At 39.8% G+C, this 12,796-nt stretch overlaps 1 protein-coding gene across 1 annotated transcript in view; it reads right to left on the bottom strand.

Moving 5' to 3' along the window:
• The window catches only part of Clca4 (chloride channel accessory 4), a 21,275-nt gene that overhangs the window by 3,302 nt on the left and 5,177 nt on the right, over positions 1 to 12,796 (bottom strand). Inside the window, exons 4-11 of the mRNA XM_055614455.1 lie at positions 12,469 to 12,577; positions 10,927 to 11,104; positions 8,901 to 9,119; positions 6,318 to 6,545; positions 5,426 to 5,603; positions 4,267 to 4,373; positions 1,948 to 2,163; positions 1,083 to 1,350 (exon numbers count right to left, since the gene is read on the bottom strand). Coding sequence (XP_055470430.1) covers positions 1,083 to 1,350; positions 1,948 to 2,163; positions 4,267 to 4,373; positions 5,426 to 5,603; positions 6,318 to 6,545; positions 8,901 to 9,119; positions 10,927 to 11,104; positions 12,469 to 12,577 — 1,503 coding nt within the window. The remainder of the gene's footprint in view (positions 1 to 1,082; positions 1,351 to 1,947; positions 2,164 to 4,266; positions 4,374 to 5,425; positions 5,604 to 6,317; positions 6,546 to 8,900; positions 9,120 to 10,926; positions 11,105 to 12,468; positions 12,578 to 12,796) is intronic.

Here is a 12,796-nt window from a genome sequence, read left to right as displayed (position 1 = left end):
TTTCCTTTCCTTTCCTTTCCTTTCCTTTCCTTTCCTTTCCTTTCCTTCCTTTTCTCCCTCCCTCCCTCCTTCCCTCCCTCCCTTCCTCCCTCTCTCTCTCTCTTTCTTTCTTTCTTTTTCCAGTAAAGGCATTTCAAATTAGTTTATTCCCTTCAAAGAACTAAATGCTTATCTGATACAACACCAAGAAATGAAGCGAGAAGCATGAAGTTATATGCAGTGTAGATGGGGTGTGGGCCTGAGAAGAGGCAAAGGGTAGTTGTGGAATTATCTTTGCAATTAAAGAAAACATGGAAGTCAATCCAAGAACAGCCAAATATAGCTGAAGACAAGTTTGTAGAATGATGTAACATGACATTGTAAAATGCACTGATAGGCTCCTTTACTTATCCGCATGTTATTTTATTCACTGACTTCAGCAGAAGATTGCAGGCACAGAGCAACAGAGAGTGCAGTGGAAGGGCCGCATACTCCACACACCTCATAGAGCAGGGGGCAGAGAGCAGCCAGTACAGTTCCTAGCTTCCTGCCAGTCAGACCTGGCACCTGAGGTGGCACTCCTGGGCCCTCCTCTCTGTGGCACCTCTAACATCTTCTGGGTTCCAGCTCTCGGGGCTCTTTTTGTGCTTGGTTTCAGCTGTGGGGAATCACTCTGGCTTCTCTCTCTTTTTCTGTCAGGGTCCCAGGATCTGCTACCCTCTCCCATCTGACAATTTGTAAATCACCTGCTTTGACCACGCTTTCTTGGTGATGCTCCCCTAAGAAGCACCTATCAAGAATTCTTGCTTATGTTCTCATTCTTCTGAATGAGCCTGTCTTAGCTGGAGATGGGAATTGCCTTTCAAGATGACAAACATGATTTTGGCAGTAGGTGGCACAGACAGAATGCTTACCATGTACAAGACGCTTGCTAAGTACTTGGGATGTACCTAATTTACCTGATTCAATAGCTGCTCTTGCTATTCCTTCATAATCTGTGTTAATTCTTCAGGTGCCCATCTTGCTGTACTCATAGCCCCAGGAAACCATGGCACATTTTGAATATAAGAACATAGGCTTATCCATAAAAGTCTGTGAGTTACCTGCACCATTATCCAGCAGTTGTAGCTCTGTTGTTTTTCCATTATTTGATTCTATAATAGCTGTCACATGGGCTCCAATGATGGGAGTGTATCCTTGTAGAACTTCTGCATAAATGATCATTGGGTTGGGGAAGCTGCCTGTGTCTTTGTCCATTTTAGCATTTATAGTGATTGGCGGCACAGAAGAATTTGCTGCCCGAGAGGTTACTGTAATTGTTAGTATTTCTTGCTTTACTTTGGCTTTAAGGTTGTAAGTCCAAATGCCCACCTAAAATTTTCAATTGAAACATACAGAAAGTATTTAGAGTCCAACTACATCGTTTTCCATGATTAAAAATAATTTAAAAATAGAGCATAGAAGTAAAAACAAAACAAAACAACAACAACAACAAAACAACTTGAGTTTTGTGTGCTCTTTGAAAGGTCTTAATTCTTTAGGCACTGAAGTGGAGACGGGCAGGGAGCATGGTTAGTGTTATGCATGATATTTACATTTTGTGATATCTCAATTGGAAAATATTGTTTTGATAAGCATGCCTTTGCTTTGGCCTTATTCTTTGGCCTCAGTCTCATATATTCTGACTCTGGCTGGAACAATGAAAAAAGATGGCACCCTAAACCACACAGACTCTTCATGTTTTTTCCTTAGTGTTCTCAGACACCTTCTCTTTTCCATCAATCCATAAACTCTTTTTACCTTTACCCAGACTTCATAGTTTTCAGGAACACACAGGTAATGAAAGTACATATATTTTGCTTTCATTTTGGAGATGGTAAAATCATTGGCAATCACATTCATGATGACTCTAGAGCCTCTTTGGAAAAAATAATTCTTTTCGGGGAAATTAAAAGGCTAGTGGCTTACCTGAGCTGTCCCTGGGATAGTGAGATAGGCCATTTTAGAAGGTATGTCCACTGTGAAATTTGTGATTTGTGTTCCTTTGGGATCCCTGAGATAAATGTCAGGAGCTTGATTTGTCCAGGTAATAAGAAAGAACGTGTCCTTTCCCACTGTGCTGTCAATGACTACAGTGTCATTCAGCCAGAGATCTTGGCTCAATATGGCACCCTTACTTTCAAGCTGTTTAAATGTAAAACAAACAAACAAACAAACATAGAAGAAAATGTTTTTTTTAGACTTATAAAGACAATTCTTTATATTTGATCTGAAACAGTCTTACATATGTTGAACTACCTTAGACTCCCCACCCCCTCTCTCCCCTTTCTCTCTCCCTCTGTCCTGCACAGGGTTCTTGTTATGCAGTCGTGGTTGGTGGTCTCCTGCCTATGTGCTCTGGAGTGGCTCAAACTCCTGGCAATCTTCCTGCCTCTCCCTACCAATAGATTTGCTACAGTGGCAAGGTTGGCAATACATGGTCTTAAGAAAGGGTAGGGCATAACAGGAGATTTAAAATGGAGACATCAGTAGAAAACTGAGACTGATCCTGCTATACATTCTTAGTTTTCTGGGAAAATGCTGGATCTGAGTGTTGGCATTAAAGGATGCTAAAACCCACAGAGAATTAGTAGAGGGTATGTGTGGATGTGACATACTCATCTTGCTGATGACCTAAAAGGTAATACTTGGGGTGATTAGGGTAGTTTAATTGAGGCAGAGGCAAAGGCTTCCACAGTAAAAACAAAGCTGAGCTGGGACTCAGCTCAGCAGTAGGACACTTGCCTAGCATTCGGAGGCTCTAGGTTCAGTCCCTATGAACACAGGAAAGAGAACTGAGACAAGCATCCTCGAAGAGATTGCTAATGAGGAATCTTTAAGTAATTTTTCACACAGGATTGAAAGTGAAGCTTTGGAAATGGAGTCTGTCTAAAAGAGGAAAAACTGATTGTGGAGACTAGACTCCTGAAAAGAAAGAAAACAAAATATAGGGTCTTCTCTGAGAGGAGCAGTAGAGGAACTATTCATTTTTTTGGGTAGTTCTTAGTTGAGAAGAGACAGCATATTAAATTATTTTTGAAAGTTACAAAATTGCATGTTTATCTGAAAACACGTTGTTTTGAAACATTATGGCTATGAGCCACCATGTGGGTTCTGGGAATGGAACTCAGGACATTTGGAAGAGCAGAGAATGCTCTTAGCCACTGAGCCACCTCTCCAGCCCCTGTTTTGAAACATTATAAATGGGCTAAATTAAGCGAAGTAATATAAGCATTTCTACAGTACCCATCTTCTTATTTTACGACAAAGATAATTAAATCTACTTTCTAATCAATTGCCCCAAATATGATACACATGCTATTGATTATAGTCATTACTATGTTTATGAAATAAATCCCCTGAACTCACCTATTATTTAACTGAACGCTTGTGTTTATTTCCCAGCATCCCCCACCCCTCACATCTGGACAGATGCTGATTATGGTTCTATTTTTTACCATGTAAATTCAGCTCTTTAGGATTTCATGTGTACATGAGATCATCTTTGTGTGCTTGATTTATTTCACTTAACAGGAAGTCCTAGGATGCCCAGCTTTATCCGTAAGGGTGCTTCCTAGAGGTGCCACTTTAGGAACACTAGACTGAATGTACCGTTTCTACTCGAACCCCCAACAGTTTCATCCCTGATAGGAGCAACACAATTATTTAAAGAGTCTCTCTCTGTTGTCTAAAATCTTAGTCCCAGATAAGCTGGCAAGTCTTTAAATGGATGCAGAGTAAACTTGAATGGGAATGCCACCCACACTTTTTGTCTCTTCACCAGCAAAGTCTCAGGAAACAAGGTCACTTTGGTCCCACAATGGTATAAGGAGAAATAAATGTGGGGTGCAGCTTTCCCTTTGAATTCCAGATGCCACCCCTAAGCCCCATTCCTCATCAGCTCAGATTATTGTGCCATGCTTCTAACTGGTCGCTATTTACCTTCATAATTTCCATCCATCATGAATATGAAAACAGATCAACTTTGAAAATTTGTGCTTTCTTTTGTTTTGTTTTTTTTTTCTCTATTTTAGACCTTACCACATGTATCTTAAACGAGAAAAACAGAATTTTATTTCTATTCTTTCCACACATTAAAACAAAAGAAACCAAACCAACCTAAGGTCTCAAACGTCTCTTACACATAAATGTCTCCTTTCCGTCTGATTTCATTTATGCTGCCCTTATACCTTTTCTTAGTTATAGCAACAGTAACAACAAAATCTACAGAGATGGAAAACTGCTGACCTGGAGTGGCTTCTGGGTGATGTCAGCATTTTCTGAAGTAAGGGCCCCAAAAGCGTCAACAAGACCATTGTTCTGGGCTTCATCTGAAACGAAGAGATGCTTTCCGCCTAGGATGTGAACAAACAGGCCACGTTGTTTTGTAGAACAGGAAGGAGTACTTATCGTATTTTAATGATTAACAAGGTAACAGTTCAAATAAAGTCAAAATCTCCATGTGGGTTAAATTAAATGGTCAGAAAGCTGTTAAGATCATCGCTGAAATGATAGTTTAATACATCATAACTGTGAAGCAAAAACTACCTTATTACCTCAGCATAGAAACCCCAGTGGCACAAGGTGTGTCATTTGTTCATAGATATGAAAGGTATTATGATTCTACATATTTAAGTTCACAGATTTTGTACAGCCTTTTAGGGGAGTTATTAACTCTTAGATTAGAAGCAGAAATTGGAAATTTGAAAGAACTGCTGTACTGAGGTGTCTTGACAATAACTAAATATTGGTTAGAATATTCAAGACAAAAGTAAATTGTACAAATAGCCATAAAAGAGTTTGAAATTATAGGAGTTTGTCTAACCAGCCACAAAAAAGCAAGTATATATATCTTGTACCATGAAAGCCAAATTAGTATAATAATTGATACTTGGGTTATTGGCTCTGTATTCTCTGCAATGTTTAAGACGATACTAGAAACATGAAATCACTTTTCATCATATCTGTATACTAAAATAAGTTACTGTAGTTAATGCTTATTAATAAATTTTGTGTTTTTTCATTGTCTTTTACTCCTGCAGAAACCCAGACTTTGTTCAAGGCCCATCTCAGGAGCCACTTGATTTCATATACCTCCTTTCTCTTTCCTGCTACAACATTTTGGGAGCATGGAAGGCTTGTCTGTTTCAATTAAATTACTGTCTATACTTTTCCTTATATGAAGGAATGTAATCTATGTGTTTGGTGTTTAGACTGACCATTTTATGTGTCTTTTCCAGCCAATTGGACAAAGACTGTGATGACAACAGAGGTTGGGTCTGTTCGCTCTTGTCCTTCAATTTTTGGCCTGGATTTTGCAGAATGGAGCTTAGGAGAAGTACTTGAGTGTCAGCCCTACATTTAGACACAGCGATTGAAAGTCTGTCATATAGTGATCATATTTCACCTGTTAATGCGCTCATGTTTATTACAGCCATATCAGCATCTGGTCCCAACGCAATGAAATGAATTACGGACCCGCTGTTTTTCACGTCATTAATACAGGTTTTGGCAGTGTTGTCCTCCCCATCACTCAACAGCAGGATGTCAGTTCCACCTACTTGGAAACCTTTTCCTTCAAATGCCTGCAAGCATAATTCAGAATTTCATTATCATACTAGATCAGCTATCCTGATGGAAAATTAGAAAAGGAAACTATATAGAAAATGTGTAGGATAGAGATAATTTCTGTTCTACAAGATAGTTTATGCTCAATAATTTTTGAAGAACATAAACATAATATTTTTCTGTCTTCTAAATGCAGGGGCTATTTGTTCAAATGAAAGATAGGTGTGATCAGGAATTAGAAAAAAACTCACATGGACTAAATGACAGTGACATCTGACCCTAAAAAGCCCAAACAAATAGATACTTAAAGTACGGAATGCATTTTCTTCCCCTGTTATCCTCTGACAAGCCTACAGGACACAAAATCAGTTGTATAGACAGCCAGATGCAGTAAGCATTTGTGACAGCATTAAAAGGTAATGAACTCCAAAGTAGAAAACCCTTAAATACTGAAATAACGGGGGCTAATGGTCTAAGCGTGTTAAAGTTAGAGATGAGACATGCTCGCTCAGATGTCTAACCATAGATGATCTTGACATTTTGAATCCTTGTAGCTTTATCTCCCAAGTGCTAAGATAGCATGTATCAAAGGTTTGTTTTCCCGTGTGTTTTGTCCTGAGCCTTTGGAGATTATGTTAAAACTATGAGGCAAGTAAGAGCAGCAACCCTTCATGTTAAAATGCCCTAAAAGCAAAACAAAGAACAAGATACATGTGGAGTAGGATTTTCACCTGAAATGCAGCTTTGATTCCGGAGCAGATGGAAGTCCCTCCGCCGGGAACTGTAGGTAAGGTTTCCATAAGCTTCTCTCTCTCGGTGTCACTCTTTATTTGGATGAGCCCACTTTTAATTGTGCCCTGGCTATTAAAGTGTACCATCCCTACCCAGGAGCCATTTTCAATGATCTGCACTAGAAAGTACTTTGCTGCTTGGTTCATTCGATTGAGACGGTCACGCAGCTGTGTGAAAATGGATAAGGAAAACAAAAATAAAAAACCTGAGCGATTTTCAACTGGAAGATAAGAGCAGATCTCATAAAAGAAGTGCATAAAGTTTATTAGCAAGCATTGTACAACTATTACTTTGTACTTTGAAGAAAGCAATTTTAATTTTTTCACGGTAAATTAATAAGTGTGGTTATATGCAATATGAAGAAACTCATAGCTTTCCACTAGAGCCAATTCCAAGTTGCTAAGTGCCCAAGTTAAGAGCGGAGCTTGCATTGAAGCTAAGGCTTTACACCTTTGTAACACAATTCACATCCTAATCACTCCTGTTAAGATAAACTCATAACCCAAGGTTCAAAACCCAACCAGACTCCCTTGGTCTCCAAGTGGAGGAATTCAGTAAGGAAGAGTGACACTTGCTGAGGTACAGTTAAGTACCTGAGAAGGCCAGCCTACTCTGCCCCTTCTACTTCTAGCCTTCCCTCACTTCTCCATCACTGGGCTGACTGATTGCCTTTTGGTAGTTCACCATCGAGCATGTCTGTCTTAACTAGATGCGTGCTAGGAAAGTCCCCTTTTATACATTTACTTTCAGTAGATCCTCCCTGCAACCCATACCCAAATTTGCTCATGAACTTCTTGAACCAAATCACAACAAAAATTCCCATGTATCTACAATTTTGCTTTGTCTGCTTGTCTTTCATTCTCTGTTCTGATTTTTATTACATTTATTTTGTGTGTTGAGTTTGTGGGTATGCAAGGATACTTGTTCCAGAGAACACATGTCATGGCATACGTGTAGACGTGAGAGGACAACCACGGGAGTCCGTTCTTGCCTTCCACTATTTGAATTCTGGAGTTTGAATCATCTAGTGTGTGTGTATGCCATGGTGTCCATAGGGCAGTCAGAAGATAGTTTTGTAGAGTCCATTTTCTTCTGATAATTGAACTCATGTTGTTCGGTTAGTGTGGCAAATGATTGAGGTGTTGAGCCACCTCACCAGCCCTGCTTTGCCTTTAAGCATGGATCTACCAGTACCCTGTCTAGGGTAGGCTGTTCATCTCTGAATCAACAGTCTCTTTGCTCCTCAGTGACATTTCTCAGGCTACTTGTGGGTAGAAATTTTGAGCATTCTCCTGTCTTCCATGGGATCTTGTGTTGTTGTGGTTTACTGCATCAGTCTATCATTCTTTGCCCTTTCACTAATCACCTTCCCTCATTTGCCAACACTTTAATTTCTGCTTTAGCCTGTCTGTCTCACCCTCACTGAACAGCTGTTCTGAGTGCTTTATTACACTACACCTGCTTGTTTGCGGCTCATATTCATTTCAACAGCTACCAATTGGTCACACATATGTTATGAACTCTGGATCTGATGAGTTTCTGGTTCCCAGTGGAACTCTTAATCTTGTCGGGAGGAGCACAGGCAGTATCAAAAAAATACACAAAAGCAGAGGTGTGCAGAGGGCAGTTTTGGAATTGGCAAAAGGATTAGAACCTAAACAGCACCCCAGGAGTCCAGCCCTTCTCTTGGTGGAAATAAGCATCTCTCCTAGACCGTGGAAGACAGGAATGACTTGGGCAAGTAGGCAAGGCTCAGAAGAAAAGAAAACATTACTGGACTATAAAAATATCTGCTTTTTTTTTCTTTTGTTTTAGGAGAGAGGGTCTCGCCATGCAACCCAGCTGGCTGTGAACTTGCTTTGTCTCCCAAATGCTGGGATTACAAGAACATGCTTCCATGGCTCAGCCTAAATGAACTCCAAACTCCTCAAACTCATACAGCTCTGTTTTCAAAGTCTAGCACAACGCCTGCCACTCAGTGCATGGTGCTAGAAGGAAGGAATGACCGCATGCAGCCATTTGTTCCTCGTGGTGATGCTTTTCTTTTTATGTTGGAGAGCACTTGAACACTTGAGAAATGACATAACATCATGTAGGCATTCTGCTAATTAATCCTGCTGCCTGAGCTAAAATGGAGTGCATGTACTGGCTGATAGAATGTCCCACTCTCATTCTCTTAAGTATTTCATGTGGAAGGTCCATTGTTAAAAGGATTTCATTTCAATATCTTTTTCTGGCTAAAGGCTATCAGAGTTCTCCTCATTCAGCTACACAGTTTCTGGAACAAAGTGTTTATCCTTAGTTTAGCTGTTCTGAGATATCTTTCTCTAAGTATAATATATTTTTTCAATATGTTTCAGGTCATGGTCTCAGGAAGTAGTAGTACTTTATGACATCATGGAATTAAAAAAAAATCCACATAACAAGTCCTGCTTAGGATGTGTTTTCATGGTTCAGTTATTCCTATTTCTATACTCAAAATAAAAACAAAATCAAATAGAAAAACAACCCCATGAACTTACAGACATACTCCCAGACACATCAAGAACCAGGCACACGATTCTTTCACTGATCTTCAGCAACGAGAAGATGGGTGGGGAGGGTAGTAGCTCCATGGGCACACTGTCTCTAAAATCCTCAGATCTGCTGATTACTTCCCACGTGCTTCTGTAATCGCACTTCTGATTATGGGGAGTGGGAGCCTCTCGATTATGGTTTTCTTCTTTACAGAAGCTGGTCACCTGAAGTATAGTAAAATGTAGAAAATTACTATTCCAGGTATTTAAAATGATCTGAAAAACTGAGCCAAAATATGTCCGGTGTTGGAATGTAAAAGTAATTATGCTGGTCTAGCAAAGCGGCCATAGTTGATTTTTTGAGAAGGTCCATGACCTCACTAGCCATGGATTCTGGCTCGGTGACAGTACCAGGCACGATTTTCCTCCTTTTGAGTGGACCTGAAGTTTAATTACATAGGCGTTGGTAGCCACCAATATGCAAGTGCCATAAATGGCATTTTTATGAATATCTTTGCCATGCTGGTCATTGTCATGGCTTATATGTGTTGCAGCTGGAGAGATGCTTAATTGCTTTTCTCCCTTAGCACGTGCATGATATTTTCTGGAACCATGGAAGCTAGACCTCAGGAAGGAGGCTTTCAGATCAGATCGTGCTTGAGTCATGTGAGTCCCATGTCCTAAATGTGCAGTGTATTCAGCAGTAGGGGCTAACTCTCAAGCCCTGAAAGGCAATCGAGGACTACACCAAATACATACATACATACATATATATATGTATATATGGTTCTTGTGTGGGGACACTATTAGCTCAAGTGTCTTAATGTCTCTCCTCTCTCTCTCTTACTCTCTCTTTCTTTCTTTCTCTCTCTCTTTCTCTGTCTCCCTTCGCCCTTCTCTCTCTGTGTTAAATCTTATGCAAATAAAATATAAAATAATATAATTTCTTGAGGCTTGATTAAACCACCTTGATGTTATTTGTGCCTTGTCCCTCTTCCTTACATCTTCAGATAAGTGTAACTATCACCCTCATCCAAGAAGCCTCTGTTTATCGAAAATGGGGGCCATCGCAGAAAATCACAACTAGATACAGTGCAGAGATCAACAGACCATGTGGAGCCTAGCCCCAACAGATACCTCTACATTATAGTTCCTGTATCTATGACTTAGGGACCGTCATTCAGAGGGGGTGGAAAGAATCTAAGAGCCAGAATACCAGGAAGTCTTCTGTGACATATTCTGTATGAGAAATGGCTGCATAGACTTAAACAGTGGCATTGTCAGTGGACATGGTAACGCAGAAGAGTAGACTTTCAAGGGGTCCTACCCCTAGACAAAGAACCACAGGCAACCAATGATTGCTGGGAGAAGAGAAATTAGCCTCTCCTTGAGATGAAACACCTAATTGGTTTTTCAATGCAGAATTGGCCTCCTTGAACCATATACATATCACCAAGGAAAACAGATTCAGCAGGTTAAATTTAAATGTAATTTAAATATATTTAAATAAATTTAAATATAATGCATACTCACATATGCATGTATGTAATAATGGTAATAAGAGGAAAGGGGGCTGTTGAGAGTGGAGGGCATGGGAGTGGTCTGAAGAAGGTTAACTGGGAGGGTTCAATTTCAATTAAAAACCTATTTTAAAAAAACTGAAGGGAGAGATATATTGTATTTAGCAAATATGCATTGCTTAAGTGAAATATAATTAATACTAAAGTAGATTCATTTTTATTATAAGAGTTAACAATAATTATCTAGTTATTAAATACAACGGTGTTAATAATATATAATAGTAGATTAGTATTTACTATCTGTCAGTGTTCAATGAACTACATTAACATATTTAATCCTCATGTCATATTTAAGATGAGATATCTCAGGTGCTAGAGTGCTCAAGCACCTAGCACTGTGTAGTGCATTGCTTTCATCTCCATCATTATCATCATCATCTTCATTTTAAAATTAATGATATTCGACAAATCCTTTGATGATAGATTCTGGACACAGTGACTGGCATACTTACAGAATCGATACTTTGCATGAACATTATGGATGCCTTTGCTGATTGAACTTTATCGGGGAAGAATTGACAATCTTTCTCATATAATTGCGTAGTGGAGTTAGTTCTGCATTTTCTGGTTGTACAGCTGCCTCCTCGGCATTTATGTACTTTATTCATACCAGTGATGCCTGTGGAGCACCTGAAAACACAGAAGCGAATCTAAGAGACGAGTCAGTCATTCATTTGAAAGTCAGCTTTGTGGCTTGGTGTTTCTTATACACAAGCCACAACCTTGCCGGGCTGATGGCAAAGGCTAAGGGGACCAATCAAAGAAATCATTTGTTGTTCAAGAAATTGTGATGAAAAAAAAATGTAAGGGGGAACTCCATTATACACAGGGGGGTTCTCAGCAGGTGCGGGTCTTTTCCGTAGACATTTCCCCTGCAGGCCTTGTACTGACTGCTCTGTAGGCACCTGGATGCGAGAACTTGTAAACCATTTATCCTTGGTGTTCAGTGTAGACTTCTTTTCCAAGAAGATGTCCTCTGTAGAGTGTGGCATCACATAGTTACATGTGCTTTGATTACTGAAGGAGCATTTTTTTATCCAGAGGAAAGTGTGACTAGAATCAGAGAGTGAGAGGCTGCCAAGAAAGGCAATGGAGTAAAGAATGGCAGATATTTGCATTATTGTATGAGACTGGCATAGGTGGCAGTGATTATAACAGATACACCAGGCTTTAGCCACAACTCGTCTCGTCAGCTTGCAGTTCAGATTCAGCAAGGGAATTCTAGATGTGATCTAGTCATTTAAGGAAGCTCATAAATGCATCCATGACTCTGTATTTCCAAACTTGATGAACATAATAATGTCATCTATCCAATCAGTCGCAATGATTTTCTGTACCAAAAATGAAATTTAGCAGCAGCATGTAAAAAAAAAATAGAATGCACATATTACATTTTAAAACTTGGCAGTGAAGCTTGTGTGGCTCTCTGTAGCATTCACTTCACCCCTCCCCCCCAGTGACAAGTACCCCAAATCAGTGGGACTGAACACTGATGAGGCTGCTGACACCAAGTTTTTAAATTAATTTCTCTGAACTATTCTGATCTCTCAATTTCAGAATCAAGATACTGGTCTGTTACTAACTACAATGCTCTGTTGATATTTTAAAGTGATCTTTATAAACCTCAAGAAGTTCTGAGTTGACTCCTTTCAGCCGCCTGGTTTCTTACCAGCCTTCATTTAACAGTGCTTAGCCACCTTCACTCATTACGGCAATGTGAATAACCTTGTTGTCTCAACATCTGCCTACTCTGAATGAGTGCTGGCATCTATGGGAGAGACATGTAAATAAAACCTGTTAAATTGCCAAACAAATGCTTGGTATTGAAGCTATGTAAACTTTATACAGACTGTCACCATCTAAAATAAGCATAAAACAAGCTTCTGCTAGTGCATCTGTTATCTGCATTGAGACAGAAATGAACGCTTGTCATTGGAAAGTAGCATAAGGCAGTTAAAAGCCTTAGGTCACTTGAAGGTACTTAAGAGCCATGCCTTGTAGCTTCAATTTCCTTTGATGAACCTCTGTAGAATGGCTGGTCTTTGTTGTACTCATCGAATACTCCCCAGCGAAGATGGGCCCACTCATGGACAAACAGTCTTCCTGCAAGAAATATTTTTCAAATACATAATCATAATCAGAATTCAAGTGGCAAATTTCTAGGCCACTGAGATGGCTCAGGGTCTAAAGGTGCTTGCCACCATGTAAGTTCAGTCAATCCTTGGACTCCATGTGGTAGGGGGAGAACTGACTCACAAGGTATCCTTCCCCCTCCGAGAGAGAGAGAGAGAGAGAGAGAGAGAGAGAGAGAGAGAGAGAGAG

Source organism: Psammomys obesus, unplaced genomic scaffold (assembly GCF_907164565.1).
Source record: "Psammomys obesus unplaced genomic scaffold, mPsaObe1.curated_primary_1811, whole genome shotgun sequence".
NCBI lineage: Eukaryota > Metazoa > Chordata > Mammalia > Rodentia > Muridae > Psammomys > Psammomys obesus.
This window is presented reverse-complemented; position numbering and strand designations above follow the sequence as displayed.